Source organism: Camarhynchus parvulus, chromosome 20 (genome assembly GCF_901933205.1).
Source record: "Camarhynchus parvulus chromosome 20, STF_HiC, whole genome shotgun sequence".
Lineage (NCBI taxonomy): Eukaryota > Metazoa > Chordata > Aves > Passeriformes > Thraupidae > Camarhynchus > Camarhynchus parvulus.
In genome coordinates, this window is record NC_044590.1 from 4,716,402 (window position 1) to 4,737,346 (window position 20,945).

Genomic DNA, 20,945 nt, shown 5'->3' on the forward strand with positions numbered 1-20,945 from the left:
GGAAGGAAAAGGTTATCTGCAGTGTGTGGGGAGCATGAGACAGGGGAGGATTCGGTGGGAAAAGAGACAGAATAAAGCACAAGGGAGTAAATGAACTGAGAGGAGTGAGCATGAGAGAGGAGGGAGGTGTGGGGAGCAGGGATGAGAGCAGGGATGAGCTTTCTAAACAACAGAGGAAGCGGCACAGAGCGAGTGGCTGCCTGTGCATGACCCTTCAGAGGCACCCACAGCAGAGTTCCCAGCTCAGCCACAGCCCCTCCATGACCTCTGGGGGAGGCTCCTCACAAGGGAGGGCAGAAGGGACATCCCCACATGGCCTGGACCCCAGAAAAAACATCACACTCTCACTCTAGCCTGGAGCTTCCACATTTTAAAAAGGGGATCATAAAACTTCCTTTCCTCCCAACTCAGCTGCTGGTTGTACTCTCTTAAAAACACTCATGGGTGCCCCATAGAATGTATGTGCCCAGTAAGGTGAAGACCTAATCTTGCATTGGATGGGAGGGATAACAGAAATTACAGCATTGCCAAAGCATCAAGGAAAATTGCACTGCTTACTTATTATCTGTCCTGCAGGAAGCACTTGTTCTCCAGTGCTGTTGTGAGAGAAAGCTGGAATGGCTGTGCAGAAAAAGACACATTGGACATGTCAGCACACACAGAGAAATCCTGATGGAATATCAGGGACTTGACAGTCCTAAAGCTGAACAGGTTGAATAAAAATGTGGAACATGGAACAAAGCATAGATGTCCCACTAAACAACAAACCATTACAGCCTTTTTTAGCCTGTCTTTCATAAGAAAGTGGGAGATGAAACTCCAGCCAAAGGGGAAGCTCCTGTTGGACTCTGTTCAGAGCAGCTCAGCTCTGCTGCAGCTCCCACCCAAACCAAATGTGGACCTGGAAGAACTCCTCGTGGGACAGGAAAGCACATCCCAAGAGCCAGAACTGGAGCTGCTGGCCCTTCCCAGAGCTGCTGGGTGTGTGTGCCGCCAGCTGTGCCCCCGCACTCACGGTAGCAGTGGGGGAAGTTGAGGTAGCCCTCGGCACAGGCGTGGCAGTGCTCCCCGGTGTAGTTGGGTTTGCAGTAGCAGCGCCCGGTCAGGTCCTCGCAGGTGCCATCGGTGAAGTCAGACTCACAGTTACAGCCTGCAGACAGGGACAAGGGGCACTGAGTGAGGCCTACAGCAGGAAAACCTCCCAGCCCAACCCTCCAGAGTGCCCTGCCCAGTGTCACCCAGGCCAGCATTTCGGCACTGCAGAGCAGGTCACACTCACGGTAGCAAACGTAAGGAGAGTCGATGGGGTGGTCGGGGGATCGATAGTAGCCAGGGATGCACCTCTCACAGTTAATGCCAGTGGTGTGGTGCTGAAAGACAGTGGGTTGGAGAGGCATCAGCTCCTCTGCCTGCAGGATTCACATTCGTCTGCCAGATTTACTAACAGCTCCAGGTTACAAAGGAAGCAGCTCAGGAGCAGCAGCACACCAAAGACCCAAATCTACTCAAAATTCCACATACACCAACTTGGGAACAAAGCACTTCCTGCCAACTGCATCCTCCCATAAACACAGTGTGAGTTTCAGGTTCATATCTGACCTTGAGCCCACTTCACTTCTTTCAGATGGTAAAATCTCCTGACCATTTTGTACTTGAAGGATGGGAGCAACCTGTTTCCTTCCAGCAAGGAAGCACAGCCAGAAGTTTCATGCCAGTGCATGAATTAATCGTGTCACTGTCACCTTGGGAAGGGAAGAGCTACTTTCCCACATTGACAGAGACTTAAGACTGGCATTTTGGTGGGCAGAGAGACATCCAGGGAGATGCCAGAGCACTGTGAACTAGGCAGGGATTACACAATGTGCTGGGCAGCAACCTGTCCCTACCAATTCTGGTGTCTCAGCAAACTAAAGCTTTAGGAGGTAGTGGTACTACCAGGGTACTAACAGCTAGAAACCCAAGTGCTGTTCTCATTACTGGTGCACACTCCTTTAATCCAAGGCAAAGAGACTAAATTTCCAGGCAGAGACCTAATTTAGGTAACAGAGGGGCTTGGTGGAGAGGTCCAGGAGGCTGAACTCCAAGCTGACAGCAGAAACAAACACAAACATTTGCAAAAGCCTTTTCCAGAGAAGCTCTTTGGGCCTACCTGGCAGTCAATACAAACACCTCCCCCTTCAAACTTGTCCTCACGACTCCTGCTGGCTTTGTGTCGATCCACCTCCGGGTCATAGTAGCAGTCATAGGCATGGCCATTGCAATTGCAGGCTGGAACACAGAGAGAAGGGAGCTAAACCACCCCAGAGGTCCTTCAGTCAGCAGCTGCATCTCAAGGTGTCACCTCTCCCTCTCTCCTGGGTCTGATGGGTTGGTTTTCCGTGAGGAAAGATGCCTGAATGCATCTGGGGGATTACAGGATCTCCCAAGCTCTCTGAACTCTTTCAGTTCAAAAGCACAGAAGCAGCAGCTCCTTCACAAAGTCTGGTCTGCAACCAGGAGAGTGCAGTGGGCACAAAATCACAAGTAAAGTATGTGCAGGCGTGTATGGACCAGAAAGAAAAATCACCACACTGTGGGGCCTCGGCTAGCCTGGTTTGGAGAGCAACATTCTTGCCTCTTTTATCCAACCCTGGATAGAGGCGAGCTGTGAAACCCAGCACCAGGTGAAGGGGCTTCAGAAACTCCCAGGATTTAAGATCCTTTGCCACCCTGTGTTTCTAAGACACCATGTGGTGCAGCTCTGTGCTCCCAGTGCTGCAGAAATTCCTCTGTCGGCACTGACCAAAGGTTTCTCTAGACAAATAAAAATGTCCTGTATGTAAACACACCCAAACCTAATTCATCTTGCAGACAGAATTGAGCAACGAGACTTGCCTGCACAAAGCCTTGGACACACTGGAGGAACTGGAAGGCAAGCAGAGCCAAAGTCCCACAGGGACCCTGGAGACCTCCCTGTGTGAGCCTCACCTGAGCACCAACACCTGCTGTGCAGGGTCCTCCCTGCTGTGTCACTGCCCCAGCTCACCCAGTCCCACTCAGCACCACCCCAGCAGCGCAGAGAGCAGCTGCTCTGCAGCAGGGCACGGGGCTGTGCCTGGCAGGAAGGGAAAACCCAGCCCTGCCACCATCATGTGTTCTGAAAAATCCCTTCGCCGGGATTTCTTCTCCTGGAAAGCTGAGAAGCCTCAGAGAAAAACAAAAACAATAATTATCTGATTGCTTCTCCTGTGTTTTGCTGCTTTGGAATGTGGTCTGGAGATTGCTTATCCAACGGGTGGTTGTTTGATTGGTTTCATGTGAATTGTTTTTACTTAACGACCAATCACAGCCAGCTGTGTCAGGACTCCGGAAGAGAGAGTCACGAGTTTTCATTATCATTCTTGTTAAGCTTTCTGTCTGTACCCTTTCTCTATTCTTTAGTATAGTTTTAATATAGCATTCTATAACATGATATAACATAATATAACATAATATAATATAATATAACATAGTAATATAAATACAATATAATAATAAATTAGCCTTCTCAGAGCATGGAGTCAGAGTGTCTCATCTCTCCCCTCGTCAGGGCTGCCTCAGGCTGACCCAGCCCCACTCACGCTGGCACTCGTTGGCGCTGTCGGCGGTGGCAGGCTTCCAGGGGAACTGGTTGTAGCCAGGGCAGCAGCGGTCACAGGAGCCACCACAGGTGTTGTGCTGGCAGTCACACTGCAGCCTGTGGGGACAGGAACAGGGCACAGACAAGGCTGGGGTGATGACAGGAATGTGGAGCTGCTGTGTGACCCTGCTGTGTATCACTGTCCCTGATCAGGTACAGAAACAAGTGGTATCCCAATATATATTCTAATCCCAATATGCTGGGAAAGAGGCTTCTAAGGCTTTTTTTCCCAACTTTTTAATTGATTTAGTTGTTTTTTCTGAGCCAAACTTTGCCATTCCAGCTGCATTCTCTCCCTTTCTTCTCCTCCACCATAATTCTTTTTCTTCACAGGGAGACAAGGATAAGAGAAAAACCTGCTGCTGCCTAGCCAGCTCTGCAGAGAATAAAATGTGGTTGGAGGTGGCAGTGGTAGAAACTGAGCTGAAGATGATTATTTGAGAGAGTGTAGCATGGTGCAGGGACACAAAGATGTCCCCACCACTGTGCAGGGGCAGCATGAAAGGAAAAAATGATAGCCCAGAGCTTGGAGAGGGATGGGGCCACACAGGTGCCGTCAGCTCCTCCAGGCACACCTGCGCTGCACGGAGGAGGGCATGAAAATTGAATTAAGAATTTCAGTAGATGCTGGCCCCACACTCCCTGTGGACTGCATTCCTGCTTTCCAGGCAGGGCTGTGGTGGGTAAAGGAATCTCGACAGGCACCCGATGGATCTCGTCCCTGCCCCACCACCAGGGTGATTCATTAACGTCAGTGACATCAGCCCCAAAGCCTCCACTTAGCACAGGGCCATTCCCATCCAACACAAATGCTTTCTGTTGTGTTAAGACTTATGGTTAATACAGCATGTTCCAGCTTTTATCTGTGCAATTACTCATTTCCCCTCAGGGCCAGTCTGCCACTCCCATCTCTCCCTCCTCCAATACTTTTCCATTCAAAAGCAGTGTGTTTAAAAATAAATGTAATTCTTTTAAAACGTTAGAAACAAAAGGAGCAGTCATTCAGGGTGAAGTGTAGGAGAGCAGACACTCTACAGCGAGCTGAGTGCCACAACTTCCACCTACATGTAATTTTAAGATGTAGGACCTGCAAGTCTATGTATAGTGAATTGCCAGATAGAGACAGCAGCATAAGTGACCTCATTTAAATGAAAATAATGGGATGATCTGAAAGTTTAGGGGAAAGCAAGCAGGATCCACACTCAGCATGTTTGCTTCAGGCAGAGGGGTTGAGAGGCAGAAGGTGCCAGTGCTGCTCCCAGCCCTTCCCCTGCACATGCCACAGGACACTGGCTGCAGTCAGTTCTCCAGCACTCACCATGCCCCATCCCTGCCCACATCCACAGGCCTAAGCGGCAGAAAACAGCCCTGAAACATCCACTAGGAACTTTGCTATTCAAGAGTTTTGCAGACCCAAGGGGGAGTCTCAGTGAGAGGCAAACCTTGGCCGCGTCCCCGGAATGCAACCACCCACAGACCTCTCACCTGGCTGACCACCACTCAGCACTTCCAAGGAAACAAAATTTTATTGTTTTTTCCACAGCAGCAGCTGGAGAGCAAGATTAAGATCCATATACATGCGTGTGGAGAAAGATGGTCACCGAGTCAGGGAATTTATAACCCTGCAGAGCAGTGTTAACCTCCCTGACTGGAGGACGTGGCTCCAGCCACACATCCCAGGCTCCTTAAGGCTCAAGATGTTTGAAAAGAACTGGTTCAGTTCCCAGAATGCAAGAAGATGGCACTGCATGAGTAAAGCTGCTCATTTCAGAGGGAGAAGGAGGTATTTATTTAGTCTCTGCTGTCCAGAGTTAGCAATGACCTCTCAGCTCAGCTATTACAGCTTCACTGCACCTTGTGCCGAGTCTGTGCTGCTAATGAATTACAGACAAATGTGCATAAACCACAATATTTACATGTTTCATTGACTGAGTATATACAAGGGAGAAGAGGGAGCGGCTGTGTCCACACAGCACATATTTCCTGGTCATCCTCGGTAAGAAATGAAACCACAGTCCTCCCGCTGGAATTGATGCTCAACAGCAGAGACTAAACAGTTTCCAGTGAGCAGCTGTGGCAGAACTGAGAGCAGCACAAACACCACAGCATCAGGATTTGGCTGGGACATCTGAGCACAAATCAAGGGGAAAAAAAAAGCCCCTTCCTCTGTTTCTGACTGTACTGAGAAAGAGCCACCTGCAAAAAGAGACTGATGGATGGCACAAATCTGGCACACACTTTGCCTTCCAAATGGGGAAGGGGAAGCTGGAGTTCAGGATGCAGCAGTGGGAAAGCATCTTTCATCTGTGGATGTGCTTCTGACCAGCCAGGCTGTTCCTGCCTTGGTGGTCACCTTCAGCATCAGGCACGGAAGGAGCAGCTGGACTCTGTGTGTGTCTCCTCTCCTGCTTGTGGCTCTATGACAGGGCAGTGAAGCCACAGGAACAGCTGCTCTTATCAGGCAGATGCAGAACCCCTGTAGGGCTCTCCTGAGCTCACTCAGTCTGCTAGCACACAACTCCTGTCTGGGTTCTCCAAGGCAGGTTCCTGATGATTCTGATCTCACTGCTCCAAGGGCTTGCCAGGAGAGAGGGTTGTGCCTCATCCTCCTGGTGTTCACATTTAGGCAGGAGAACATTCCTGCCCTCTGCTTAACTCAGCCCATTCCAACTCAGGGCAAAGAGAGAAAGCTGTGAGAAGTGCAGAGAGCCTTGAGGAGGCTGTACCTGCCCACAGGTTCCTGCAAACACTCACACTGGGCCCAGATGTGCTACCAGCTCAACACAGCTGGATGTGCAGCCTCTGTAGCTTGCACTGCACACAGACTTTCCAAAGTTGCACGAATGTTATCACTGATGGCCAGGAAGTCAGCTCATGGACATGCTTCATCATGTCCTGAAGTCTTTGCCAAGATTTCTAGCTCACCTCACCTCTATCAAAGTGCTCATCCTGCCTTTCTGAGCAACAGGCACAAGAAACATGGGGATGTGCAGAAGAGAGAAGTTAGAATGAACAGCAGAGACTTCCCCCAGGCTGAGATTGTGGGGTTTTTAATAGGGCCAGGCCAATCCACATCCCTTTATCTGCATTTCCTTGCCCAGCTGCTGTCACACATCAGACTCTGAAGAGGCAGGACACGTGCAGGGGGCACACCACACAGATTGCTGAAGACAGGACAAGTTCCTGGTAGCTGGGCCTGTGTCTCAAGGGGTCAGTGTGTCTGAGCCCCAGCTGATGTGGCATTACAGACATCCCCAAGCTGGCTCTGTGCTGTGTCAGGGCAGGAGGGCTGGGATCCCAACCAGCAGTGCCCACCCCCATGGGAGGGCTGGACACAGCTGCTCCCACAGCCTGGAAATGGCAGCATTTCATCAATTACTCATTTTCTCAACTGGAAGTATCAGATTTCTGCTGACTGGCCTGTGCTCCTGGCCTTGCTAAAGGGTACAGCAATGCCATGAGAAGATCTATTTATCCAGCACTTTTCCCTGCTGTATCCCAAAGGACTTACAGCTGCTGTGTTCTGACTGTACAAAGTACACAAGTAGGAAATGTTTCCTCCCTCAGGCCAGCGTGATCTGCTCTGGGTGAAGTGCAACAGCTGCTTACCAACATGTGCTGCAACATCAGACAACAGGCTGGGGCCAAGAGTGACGATGCCAAATGCATCCAAATGAGAGTGGAGGAGAGGAATTTCAGGAGACAGAGATGGTTGCAAGCAGAAGTGGCACTGAACAAGGATATCCAACATATCTCTCCTCCTTCAACCTTGCCTCCCTTCTTGGAGAGCCCCAAGTCATTGATACACCCAAGAAAGGTCCTGGCACTTCCATGTTAAAGAATCTCTTGCCCCCATGAAGCCTTTTCCCCAGCACACAGGTGCACTTTGCATCCAGCAACACCATTGTCTAAAAAACAAGAACTGTACATTCAAATATTTATGAACTTTTGTCAGAGAGTTTGGCACACCCAGGCAGGCTTGCTTACCAATACATCTTTGTTTTAATACTTAACAGCTTTAACCTTGGCTGGGACTCACTGGAATTTTATTTTAGACGATCCAGAAGTTCTACATGATCCTGATGAGAAAGAAATACAAGCTCCCCTCATGCTGAATCTACCCACCCCTTTCATAAAGGCAACATTCAAGCTGCAAACAGATGGCTAAAAGCAACACTTCCATGGTCTGAAGCAGCTCTTTGGCATTCCAAGTTGCCAAGGCAGATGGAAAGTTCCATTAGCCAAAATGTAACTTCTTTACACACTCTTGTTCTTTTGCAAAGAATTGTTCAGATATGTACATAACCAATCTATGGTTCTTATGAGCAGAAATGGGAAGCAGTCTCTGGTTTCATGGGAGACCATCTATTTATGAGAGCACTGCCCCAGTGCTTAAGAAGCCATATGGGAAGCACAAGACTGCTCAAGTTCAGAAATTATCCCAGACTTCAATGGGAAACCTCCCTGCTCTACATCAGTCTCCTCACATTCTGCTCCAGTGGGATGGCAAAGTTGTGCTCAGGGAAATTCAACCAGGGAGCTGATCTGACTGAAAAACAGTCTGACAAAAAGTGTGGTTTTTGCTACTTTGTCTGGAGCAGTTTCTGCTGCTTTCTCAAGGCAGAGCCACAGGCAGCAGTGATGGCACCATCACAAGCTCAGGACAGGACACAACTAACACTGGTATCATCTTTCATTCCTAGAACAGCAGTTCAAATGCTCTCCTTTTCAAATGCTTCTGTGATTTGTACCTGTAAGGGTCGTTGGGGTCCTTGGCATCGCAGACGTCGGCGTGGCCGTGGCACACGCAGCGCCCTCCAATGCTGATATCCTTGATGCTGTAGTAGTACTGCAAAGCACAAGAAAAGTTGGCCATTACTATTTCTACAAACCAGATTCATAACCATTCTACTCAAGATTCAGCAGGACTTTCCCCAGTAAAACGATGCGTTGGGTGGGACATTTCCCTTACAGTGACATTGCAGGCTGTGGTAAGATCCACCACCTCCAACAGAGCCCATCAGCTGTGAGTGGGGGCTCCCAGCACAGCCAGAAAGCCACATGTGACACCAAGAGGTGCCTCCCAGTTCCACATTGTTGGTGTCTTCTCCAGCTCCAGCCACAGCAGCACCTGCTGCAGATGCCTTCAGCTTTAGGGGGTGCAAGAGCGAGAGAAAATCCCCACGGGGTGTCCCCTCCCAGAGGTGGCTGGCACAGCCCTCCAACAGCTCCACCTCCCCAGCACGAGTATCAAGGCCTGCCTTACCCTCCTGGTGACCGTGGGGTCCCTCAGAGCCTTGCCCATCAGGTGGCCCAGCAGAGTGTTGGTCTGCAGGAAGCGCAGGCGGATGTTGGTGGCTTTGGTGAAATTCCTCAGCAGAGGGGAGTAGGAGAAGTTCATGGCTCCTGGGCGCCCGTTCACCAGAGAGACAACAATCTATGCATGGCAGGAGGGAAAAGGCCAGGTTGGACTTCCACTGCTCTAGAGGAAGCTGTATCTGCTCATGGCAGTGAGCTGGAACTGGGTGGTTCCACCCCACACCATTCTGTGAATGTGTGAGAACAAATCTGTGTGACCCTGTGGGGTGGGAGGAGATCAACTGAAATAGGGGTCTCCTCAAGCCAGGTCTCATAAGCTCCTGGAGATATATTTCGCACCTAAGATAGCTCAGCTACCTTAGAAGGCATAAAATCAGCAGGATGGCTTTTGTGGCAGTGTTGGAAACAAAAAGGTTTCAATAAAATGCAAAATAACAAAACTCTTTACAGAGAAAAACCAAACCAGGTGCAAGAGGTTCTTGCTCCTAGTAAAACACCTCACAAAAGTGATTAGTTTCTTTGTTCTCTTCTTTTTCTAGTCAATTGCTCAGGTGAGACTTTTTGACTTCTGTCCAATCAGCTACCCTTAAGTTTGAGGTGAAGTCCCAAAAGTCCTATAAGGCGTCTTTTTTGCTAATTGAGGAAAGAAACTTCTGGGCTTAGACAGTTCTGTCACAAGATAGTTTTGTCACTCCATCAACAAGGAGCACATTCCCACAATCAATCTCTCCCCAGATGACTGGATCAGCTCTCTGTCAATCGCAGTTGGTTGAACTGAATACTTAAAAGTGGTATCTGAAAATTGAGAGGGAGCCCATGAACAGGAGTACCAACAGCCCCTGAGTGGCCCTGGACACTCCAGGGATGGAAACAGGCACATTTCCAGGCTCACCTCCCCATTTTCCAAAGGCACAATCCTGGAGTACTCCGTGGTGCAGATGGCGTGGTCATCCCTGGTGATACGGTCCACAGTGTGCTGGCCAAACTTCTCAATGCAGTCCCTCTTGGAGGCTGTTCATCAACAGAGACGAGAGCATAAGAGAAAAGGAACAATTCCCAGCCCTCTCTGTGGATTTTCCCACACAGAGCACAGGAGAGATGGGTGTACAATCTCTGTTAAGCATTTACCACACAGAGATTGCTCTGTGTCATTAACTCTGTCATGGCTCCATGTCCTCCACTAAGGGAAGGTGTCGCTCTATCAAGTAGGAAACTCCCCAAATCACCTCCCTGCAGTACATGAGGAAGGTCAGAATAGCCACTGCACCTACTGCCACCACCTGCAGAGAAACCCACCCCTCAATTTTGGCATTAAGCTCACAGTTTAACCTGCCTGAGATCTTACTCTGGTCTCAATCTGCTGCCTTGCTGGCAGTGGATTTGCTACACTGCTTCCACTGAGCTGCAGAAGGGCTTTTTGCTGCCAGGGTGTAGGGGCTGCACCATCATTTCATGCGGCTCCTAAACCTCCTGGGTCAGCCCTGAAGGCAGCACAGAACCCACAACAGAAGCAAGCACAGTCACTGCTGGGACATCTCCCCCCAGGCAGGGTGGACAAGAAGACATCCTGCAAGCCATTGCTCTGCCTCTCCCAAATACTGCAGGTTCCCTCCTCACATCTCACTCTGAACTCTGCTCTTAAACCACTGCCACAAAGCAGACATGCCAAGGCCACCCAGAAGCACTCCTTGGGGACAGCAAACCAGGGCTGCTGCCACTGAGTGGCAATGCAAGGCTGCATAAAGCCAGGCAGCCACTCTGCTGGCTTGGTGACCTGCTCTGGGGACACTGAATGCCAAGGCTCTCCTTGCAGCTACAGGAATGGCCTGGCTTCCCAGCATGACTGCTCCTGCAAGTCCAGCACCTCTGTCCCCAGATGTGTGACATCCCTGTGCTGGCAGAGCCAACCAAAGCACTGCTGGGGCAGCTCATGTGCAGGGTGGTGAGCACCTACATCTACCCATGCAGAAACCTGCTACTCTCAGGGACTGTTCCCTCAGGAAGAGCCTGGACAGAGGCTGCTGCTCCCTCCCACTGCCTTTTCACCTGTGCCAGGAGCTCACAGCAGAGCCTGCTGACGTGAATGTCACTGCAGTGCTCCTGAGGGTGCTTCCATGGGGAGAAAAAGGAAGAAAAGGCAGCCAACACAATCTCCTGTTCCTGCCAGAGCTGCTCAGCTCACACAGGAAACTGAAGGGGAAATGTTAACACAATTCATGGGAATAATCCTCCAAAATCTGTCTCGGTGTGCCTGCAGAAGGCAGGTCCCCCACTCCATGTGCTGCATGGGTAGGCTGAGCCAGGCAGAAGGAACAGCAGAGGTGGAGCAGAGAATTTCTGCCTCCCTGCCTTCACCTCTGCCTTGCACCCATCCTCACCTTGCCTCCAGAAAGTGGCCTTGCTCTGAGAAACATTGTTTTGGCAACAGCAAGAGCTCAGTTGCATCCACAGGAAGATGTGGAAATATTTAACATCAGGTCCCTGGCCGCCAAGGTTTGCTTCACCGGGTGCTTTTTTAAAGGCAATTTATTTTTAAAGCCCCAGGCAAGGAACCTGTCACCAGTGGCTCGAGATGATTGATTTCCAGAGCACTGCCACGGCTGCATGCAGACAGGATGCTCAGCCCAAGCAGCTACTCAGGAAAACCAAAGAACTCCTCCAGTTATTGCAAAATCTGCACAACTACGTGAGCCAGCATCTGGGCTAAAACAGAGCAACCCATTGGCCTCCAACTCTAGCAGTGCTTTAAGGAAACAGACAAAGACAGAGCCTCACCCAGCAGTCCTCCCACAGAGGAGAAAGAGGAGAGGTGCCCAAAAGCAGCCTGGCACCTCCTGTGATGGGCAGCTGGAGGGACACTGGGTGGGCAGTGCCAGTGCCACCCCTGGCAAGGCTCACTGCCTGCTCTGAAGAAACCCTGCATTTCTGCCAGCTGCTTTTAACCCTGGTACTGACCTGGCAGTGTTTTTATTAGACCACCTACAGAAAAAAATAAACCTCTGCAGAGGACTTCTTGTGCTTGCAAATCTGGCAGGTTTTGGAGCAGTCACCTCTTTATTTCCATGGGAATTTTCCACTGGGCTGTGTCACTGCATCTCCCTTCTCCAGGGGAGGGGTGACAGGGCCTGATGTTTTGGGAGGGAAGGGGACTCCAGGTGTTGCAGCACTGCCACTACACACAGGAACACAGCAGTGGGGCAAGAGGTCCCTGTGCAGCTCCAGACCATGCAGGAACACGACTGTAATGAGCCCCAAGAGAGGCTTCAGAGCTGGCAGAGAAATTCTCAGAGATGACAGAAAAAAGCAAGGCAGGAATTTGACAGCAGTAATTCCCCACTAGCACACAGCAGAGAGAAAAACATCCGCCCCAGAGAGCAGCTACCACACTAATGCAACACAGGGAAACACATCTGGAGCTCCTTCTTGCACAAGGAGAGGCCAGAAATCCAAAGCACAGCCTGACAGGTAAGCCAGAAATATGAGCCTTTAGGGACAGCCCAGGGCAAGGCCTCTGAGTGCTCCCAAGTCCTTTCTTGCCAGGTTTTAAGCTCTGGCTGTAGATCTTAACTCACATCTTCTCCCAATTACCGCTGCTGCTTCTGGGAGGAGCTGGTGGTTAACAAGTTCCTTGTATCCGGCTACCCCACAGACCCTCTGGGAGAAGAGTTTTGTAGAACCAGCTGTTTCTTAAGGTTTTAATCAGAGAACCGGGAAGCCAAATGCACAGGCTGGATCTCTCTTCCAGCCAGCTGTCTCTGATCCCACCTTGCACAGCAGCAGGACAGCAGATCCCTGCCCTGCACAGGCTGGATCCAATCTCCGGTACTGATAAGCACAAGGGAATGTTTGCTGCATCCAGACTTTTCTGTGATAGCAGCCACTTGGAAGTGAGCTGCTGCTTGGCTTCTGGAGGAGCTGAAATACAGCCTGGGATGGTACAGGGAAGAGACACAAAGAGGAGGGCAGGGAGGAGATAAGAAATCTCACCTTCAGACCTAGAGCAACAACACCCAACTGCAGACACTGGTGCCAACTTTGGCACCCCCTACATGTCATGACAGTATTTTAAAAAACACATTTATTTTTAAATGCATTTATTAAAAATACCAGAGGGTAAAATAGCTCTCTTTTCCTGAGGAGCATTCAATCTTCAACTCTTGCAGCCTTACTTAGCAGATCAAACAAACGACATGTGCTGCATCACAGCAATGACACAGCTCCAAACCCAACCCTGCACCTGCACAGAGTTATCTTCAGCATAGCCCCACTCCCTGGCACTGAGCTGCAGCCCCCTGTCATACTCACAGGCAAAATACTGCCAGGGCTCATAGGTGAGGCCAAAATCAGTCGATCGCTCCAGCACCCAGAGGTCAGGACGAGGGGAGTTGGCAAACTTGATCAGGACATATGCTACGTGGAAGAGCTGAAAGAAAGAACACAGTTAGCTGGCTGCTTGAGGCATCCTGAAAAGCAAGAGAACTCCTTGGGATCCAAGTGGAATAAATGAGCTGGCACTTTGCAGCTCCTGCTGCTCACAGGCAGCCTGTGGAGAGAAATCCTCCGTATCTAAAGGGATGGTGATACAACACGGCTGCTGCAGAGAGCCAGATTAGGGAGCTCAGCTCCCCCTGAATGCAAACACAGCTCAGACTTTGTGGCTACAGGTTGTGCCTGGGCAGGCTGCACTACAAGCCAGCTACAATGCTGCCCTGGGGACTTGGCTTTTGGGCTGTTCTTGGGGTAACAGGTGACACACTGCCCTGCCAGCCAGGGAACACCCAAATGTACCTTGCAGACACTACCACAAATTCCTTCTTTTTGTTTTTTTAAGGCATTCCACACGCCAGCCCTGCTTCACCAACACAACCTTTTTTTGTAAGCCTGTTCCAGAAAAAGCCCAGCACAGCTCCTCTCCCCCAGGTGCCACAGGGAGGGGAGAGCAGGAGACCCACTTGGCTCCAGCCCAGCTCCAACACGGGGCTGCTCCCATTTGTCTGGACACTGACATGTGCACACACACTCCTGCCAAGGATAAAACAAACCTAGTCTTTAAAGAGCTCCAATGTCAGTGCTAGAGAGAAACAAAAGCCCCAGCAGAATTTCCCTTCCCCGGCTGGCACAGGCTCGCTCCAAGAATCCCCACTCCATCATCCTGTCACAAAGTGATATTTAAAGGCAAATAAAGTTCTCTTATCAGAGGAAATTCCTAATGTCAAAAACAACCCAAGAGGGAGTTTAGTGCTTGAAAGGCAGAGATTTATAGCGCAGGAGTCCCTCCTCATGCAGAGCTGGGGTTGTATGAGCATACACCCCCCTGAAGACTGACAAGTGTCCAGAGGCACATTTCTGCAAAGGGAGGAGGAGGACGGCTCTGTGCCCATCTCAGCCATGCAGGAGCCAGAACAGCAGCCAGCACCCCAGCCCTGCCCTGGCCACACACATCACCAAGCCAGAGGACACTCATTAATAATAACATACCTCCAAAACAGCCCTGACAATCCACTGATTGGGCAAGCAAAGGGCAGAAGAAACCAGAAAGAGGAATTTAAATTTACATCTATAAAGCGCAGACCTTGCTGGGGTCAGTCAGACGAGGGGTCTGAGTGCTGGTGTGCAGATATGGAGCAAGGGGATGTGGGCAGCCCTGAGGACTGGCACCAGCCCCCCCCTCAGCAGGACATTCAGGCAAAAATCTCCTCAGGAGACTCCCAAATGCTCCTCAGGCTCTGGGGCAGCCTCTCCCCCACTTAGCAGGGGGATTGGTGTGGTTCCCACTGCAGGCTGGTGGCACCTGGAAACACACCTGGGTGCAGGCTGAGGGGGCTTGAGAGGGATGCTCAGGGAGGAGAGAGCCAGATCCAGCTGGGAAATCCACATGAGGATCAAGCACAGGGGGTCAGAGGCTGCTCTCCAGCTGGGAATGGGCAGGAGGGTGGGATTGTCACCCCTCTCAGGGTTTGCACTGCTAAGGACTGGTGCCATCCAGAACAAAGAAACCAAAGCAGTCACCCAACTCGGTTCTCTGCTGCCAAAAGGCTTTCAAGCCCAGCCAAGGGGGAAACAGGCATCCTTTTCAAAAACTGAGGGAAAGCAGACCTCAGTGCTGCCCTAGTTCCCCTCTGCAACATACGTGCTGTCGAGGCAAACAAGGCCAGGCTTTTTTTGAGGAGCAGCTTTTTCTGCCTAGAGCTGGTATTTGATAGGGAAGCCCAAGAGGCTTCAGCCCGGGCAGCTGCTTTCTCTGCAGGACCAGTTCTCACAGCCCAACATCTGCCCCTTGGCACGGGAACAGGGCTGAACACCAACCAGCCTGTGAAGTGACACCTTCCCTCTGCTCTAAACCCCCCTCCAGCTTTATTCCACAGGGAATAAATGAATGCTCCTGCTGGAATCTAGCACTGCCTGCAGCTGCACAGAATTCCCTGTGGCTCAAAAGTACCTGTGCATGTTCTGGCCTCAGGCACAGGGGCTTCTCTGCTCTGAATGAACAGCAACCACAAACACAAATTCAGAAATGTGAGGTGCATCCCTCTCTTCTGCCCTTCTTTTTGCAAAGCCAATAATGAATTGACTGCCAGTAAATCCCAGGGAATTTCTAGGGGGTCCTGCTCTTTGTTCATCAGCTCTATGCTGGAACAGAGTGTTCCTAATTCAGTGTGCTGGAGCCCAACTCCTCACAGCTCCTGGCTCTCAGAAGTCCCCTCCCTCTGGAGAGCACGGATTACCAGGCAGGCAAATTGGGGCAGCTTCTGCCCAAACAGTGAAATCTGACACAAAACCCAGCCTGGGGCTCAGTGATTCACCAAGTGAAAACAACAGCCAGAACAAACCCCAGGGCTGCTGGCTGCAAGCTCAGGTGTAAATGGGACAGGGCAGGGTTGGGCAGCCACAGGCTCTGGACCCCTCTCTGGCTGAAAGAAGGAGGTAGAGATGGTTTCAGAGCATTTTGAGACATGGGACATACATACTGCTGATAAAACAATGTCCCTGCTTGCTGGGAGCTCTCTGAAAGTCCAATCGCAGCCCCACTGGCACAGGATCAGCTGTCCAAGCCCAGGGCTAGCACAGCTTTTATCTCCCATTCCTGCTTTTCACAGCAAAGCACAAGAACCTCCGGGTTCTTGCTGGATACGTCTGCAATACCTCAGCTGAAAGACAGGGAAGATATCTGCTCTCAAAGCTAAACACAGTTCCTCTCTCCATACCCAAATCCACCTCCAGCACTGCTGTTACTGCTGCTGAATTTTAGTCCAGTTGTGGCCACAGTCTTGGGACACAAATAAACCAACCAGCACTGCAGAACCGCTCCCCTTCCAGCACGGAAGGGTCATTCCTAATGGAGCACAGAAAATATTCGGGAGTCTGTGACCACAGCGACCCCAAACCTGGAGCAAGACCCGTGTCCTGGTATTCTGGGGGATTTTTGTGCAGTCTGGTGAGTCCCCTGCCCCTCCATCCAACATCCTTATCTTGTAGATCACCACAGCCTGGCCGGAAAAAATAACAGCAAATTGCCTGTTTCCAGTGCATCTGCTGAGAAAACTCAGATGCAGAGATGGAGCAGTGGCTCTAAAAATAGAGCTGGCAGAAAAGCCAGACTTTTCATTCCATGTTTAGTTCCAGTACAGTTCTGCCCAACCAATATTGCAAGAGAAATGGTTGAGGTTTTTTTTTTTTCCAAAGCCTTTATTTAGCTCCTATTATCAGTCAGATGAATAAAAAACCTCTATGCTCTCAGCCACTTCAGACATTTTCTTCCCTTCTTCATGGAGAAAAGAGGTGAAACACCAGCCTTGATGCTCACACTTGTCTCCAGGCACGCAGATCCTTTATTTTCCCTACCTCTGAAAGCATGCCAGGTACAGCTCAACCTTTGACCAGCCTCTGGAATTCCATAAAACGACCTTCCAGCCAGGAAATTCTGACACTGCTTTAATTAGCAACCAGATTTCTTTGCAAATAGTAACATCTCCACATGGAGTTGATGTTGCTGTTAGTGGTTTGGAAGGAAGTTTCCTTAGTAACAATCACTTGGAGCTGCCCCAGTGCCTGGAAGGATGGAGATGAGGGCATTTCCTCTGTGTCCCACAGTCCATCCATGTGTGCCTTTAGATGGTAGCTTTATCCAGCACCAAAATACCATTAAAATATAATAAATACCATTAAAATATAATCCTGATTACCGCCCAGTGTGACAGTGACTTAAGGAGTAAAAACAGATTCCAGAGAATCAGGAGAAACTCAGCTGCTTTTGGAGCAGCACCTGCTGGGTCCATTTGTTCATCCACCCTTCTGTGTAAGCAGCACATGATGGCAAACTCTCACATTTCTTCTCTATTCCTTCCCTCAAGACACTGATTTCACTTTTCCAGCTCTGGGAGGTCCATGTGGGAAGAAGAAAACTGGCTGGACCAGGTTTGCATCCTGTGTTGCTTTGGTGAGGCAGCTCTGGGGAAGTCTCACTGATATTCCAAGGCACCTCAAAGCCACACAGAAACATTCAATAACCAAAATAAATATTCATATTGCTGTAACAATGACAACCACATTTCCACCAGCAGCAAGAGGGGCTGGTTTTGGTTGTGGGATTAGAAGGTCTGAGGCTGTGCTGGCTGGGAGGTAGACCCAGCTCTGCTCCCAGCCCCTGCAGGAAGAGTTTACACAGCAAACCACTTGCTAATTTTCCACAGGATAGATTTATTACCTTTGGCGTTGACTTATGAAAGCAGCACCACGTAAAAACAAAGCAGCTCATCTCTCCTGACCACTCTCCAGCCCCCTGTGGGGTGTGTGTGTGCAGAGCATCACCAGCACTGCTCATCCCTGCTGGGATTTCCTGGGAGGGTGGGAAGGACCTGCTGAGCCATGCCAGGGCATGGGCAGTACCAACTCCCACTGTTATGGGGCACATGCAAAACCTGCAAGCAGGGAAAGCATAAAAAGAACTGCTGTGGAAAGCGTGGGGAAGTGTTAATTTAATTTTCCCCTCTTTCAAAAATCAAATTATTTTACTCCCTCCCAAGCCCATCCATCCCTCCAGGCACTGCCTGGTCCATCCCTGCAGCCACAAGCCCACCTGGAAAACGTGGAGATGTCAGAGCCTGGGTGGGGTTATCAATCCACAGTGGCAGGAAAAGCAGCTGTCAGGGAGCACAGGTCACCTCTGTCCACAGCCATGGATCAGCCTTGGAAACGCTCGGCAGCGCTGGCACCACATCACTGGCAGCAGCTACAGCTAACAAGTGCCTTTCTGTGCACCTTTTATCCCCACAAACATGCAGGAGGTGGAAAAGCCCTGGAAAGGCAGAGAGCTCCTGTCTCACTTTGAATTTCTCTAGGTCAGTGACCTGCCCCTTCTGCATCCTTTGCCTGTAATCATTTATTCTCATGGAAGCAGTGAATTTACTCATTAACAACTTGACTGTCCCCCTGCTGAGCTTCTGCAGTCCTACACCAGATTTATTTCTCCCCAGCCCATCCATCAAAATCCTTTAATAAAATCTCTCACGTTTAGTGTGTGCCTACTTTTTATTTTCAATCGCACAAGAACTGCTTCAACCCTTCCAGGCAGCAAACAAAGGTGCTTCCCCTCCAAGTGGGCACGGCTCTTTATCCAGTCATTTTTCTATAAAATACTCAAGTGCCTGAGAGCAAACAAACCCCACACATAAAAGCACAAAAGTCTGTGTTTGAAAGAGGGGTGTGCACTGAAATATGCTTTGCCCCCATTTTGCTCTTTTCCTCACAGCAGCTCCTGGCTTGTTCTTGTATGTCTGTGCCTCAAATCCTCACTCCTAAAAATTATGTTTTTCCAAGTCATTGATGGAGGATTACAAGGTTCTGAATGAGAAGGTTCCTTATGCTTGTATCTCAATATTTTGACAGCCAGGCTTTAGAAACAACCACCCATCCCTTTCACCACGGGGAAGGACAGAGGTGCAAAGTGGCAGTGGGGAGAGAGGGGAGCACTGAGAATCCATTTTCCACCAACCTTTTTTCAAGTTTTTCTCTCAAAACTCTGGGGTTTTATTGAGAGAGATCAAAGAAAACACTCTCCATGAAGCCACAGATTCAGAGCTACCAGCCAGCATGAAACCTGCTCCGTGCCACAACAAGCAGCAGCAGCAAGCCAATACTTTATGCTGTTATTTTCTAAACAGTGCCTGTTCCCTTCCTAAGCAGCTTGGCTTAGATGAACAGCTGATGGAGCATTTTCCACAAAGGATTTTTTCTTTAAACACCACTTCAGAGAAGGATTTGGCTCGCCCACCCATTTCACACACAGCACTGCTTTATCTCCACAGCATCCTCCTGTGCAAGTTGTCCTTCCCCTGCCAGTGCCACACACACCTCCTGCCAAAGATCCTTGGGGCACTAAATCTGCAGCACTTGGCACACGGCAGGGCAGAGCGGTGCCATCCCTTGTGGCCTGCACAGTGCTCACGATCTGGACAGCCAAGTTTCAGAAGTGACCTCCAACAGGGCAGCAGCAAGAGCCTGACTGGCAGCAGGTTCAGCCAGCTGGCACTAAGGAGAGGCACAGAGGAACATCCTGTTAAATCCCTGCCCAGCTGGAGCTGCAAACAGCAAATGCCACACAGCTACAGGTGCAGCATCCAGGGATGCTGACACACCAACCTGGACACGGTCAAACACAACGCTGTGCTCAAACCCCAGCAGGTGGGATCAGCCCTTTGTGCGTGCCCAGCAGCCCCCCAAAGGTCACCCCAGTCACCAGAGGCATCACAGAAGAGCAAAACTGGTCAGGCCAGAGGGGGATGGCTGGAATTCCTTGGGATGAGGCTTCAGTCACTGACAGAGGAGGACTTTGCCCACAGCAGCTCTCACTGCCCAGTAGGAGATTCCTGCACTTGACTGACGTGGAACTTTGCAACTTTCTCGGTTGCTGGGCAAAGTGTTAAGTAACCCATTAAAGACAAGACCTAAATATTTGTCTTTCAGCCCAAACCTGAGCTACAACACCCTCAGGGAATGGCTATGTGGACTCCCCTGTCCTGGGGCACCTTGTAAGGGGTGCAAGCACTGGTCGGCAAGGCCAGCTCAGCCCAGGAGCTGACTGAGCCCAGAGAATGTGGAGAGGGGCAGCTGCCTCCACCAGGGCTCCCAGCCTCTCCAGCTGCTTTAATCCTCCTGCAAACACCATCAGAAACCCAGCACAGAGGTGGCTGTAAAGAGGCCCTTAAAACTTCCTGGTGCTGCAGAGATAAGACACTGTAACTGCATTCAGGATTTCAGACTATTTACCTTGAGGTGTCAATTGTCCTCGATGGTTAAATGCTTCTAGGAAGCCTCTGGGAATGTTTGGTTGGGGTTTTTTTTTGTTTTTAGGAGTGATGTGTTCTGGGAAAATATGTGAATTAATAATTAGCTGGCAGGATTAGTGGCAGTAGATACCAGGGTCTTCCTCTCAATAAAATATACTATTACATGAGAAGAGGGATAAGTAAAAAAGTGACTCAAAGGAAGAAAAAAATCCTCTTTTACAGAGACACAAAATGCCCTGATGGCCCTCACTGTGAAGAATCATGTGCTTGTGCTGTGCAATGTGCAGAAATAAAAAAGCCAAAGCTCCTGCAAGCAGCTTCATGCAGACAGGTGAGCAATAAGCAGGTGTTCCAGGAAGACTTGGGATTCTAGAGGAATTTAACTGGGAGCCACTCAAATACAGCCAGCTAAATAAATCCATCTACTTCATGAGAAAGAAAAAACCCCACATGGTTCTCAAGGCTGATTTTTGAGGGGCCTTGGTACCACTGCCTTAATTATCCTCCCGTAAACTAACAGGAGTTGGAGACTAATTTTAGCAAAATGAAAACTACCATAGCAGAAATTCTCGTAATCCCAGAACATACAGGAAAAAAAAAAGTGCCTTCCTATAAATAGAAAAAGTGGGGAATTCCAGCTTGCTAATACTAACTGGTGTGCTTGCAGCCTAAGTCTGAAATTG

The 20,945-nt window shown here is 50.0% G+C and overlaps 1 protein-coding gene across 3 annotated transcripts in view; it reads right to left on the reverse strand.

Annotated features, from left to right (window-relative positions):
* The window catches only part of LAMA5 (laminin subunit alpha 5), an 87,594-nt gene that overhangs the window by 37,957 nt on the left and 28,692 nt on the right, over positions 1–20,945 (reverse strand). For all 3 annotated transcript variants that reach the window (XM_030963008.1, XM_030963007.1, XM_030963006.1), the window contains exons 3-11: positions 13,283–13,400; positions 9,870–9,988; positions 8,925–9,095; positions 8,410–8,507; positions 3,600–3,715; positions 2,150–2,268; positions 1,280–1,370; positions 1,016–1,150; positions 559–621 (exon numbers count right to left, since the gene is read on the reverse strand). In XM_030963008.1, the coding sequence (XP_030818868.1) occupies positions 559–621; positions 1,016–1,150; positions 1,280–1,370; positions 2,150–2,268; positions 3,600–3,715; positions 8,410–8,507; positions 8,925–9,095; positions 9,870–9,988; positions 13,283–13,400 (1,030 nt within the window). The remainder of the gene's footprint in view (positions 1–558; positions 622–1,015; positions 1,151–1,279; positions 1,371–2,149; positions 2,269–3,599; positions 3,716–8,409; positions 8,508–8,924; positions 9,096–9,869; positions 9,989–13,282; positions 13,401–20,945) is intronic.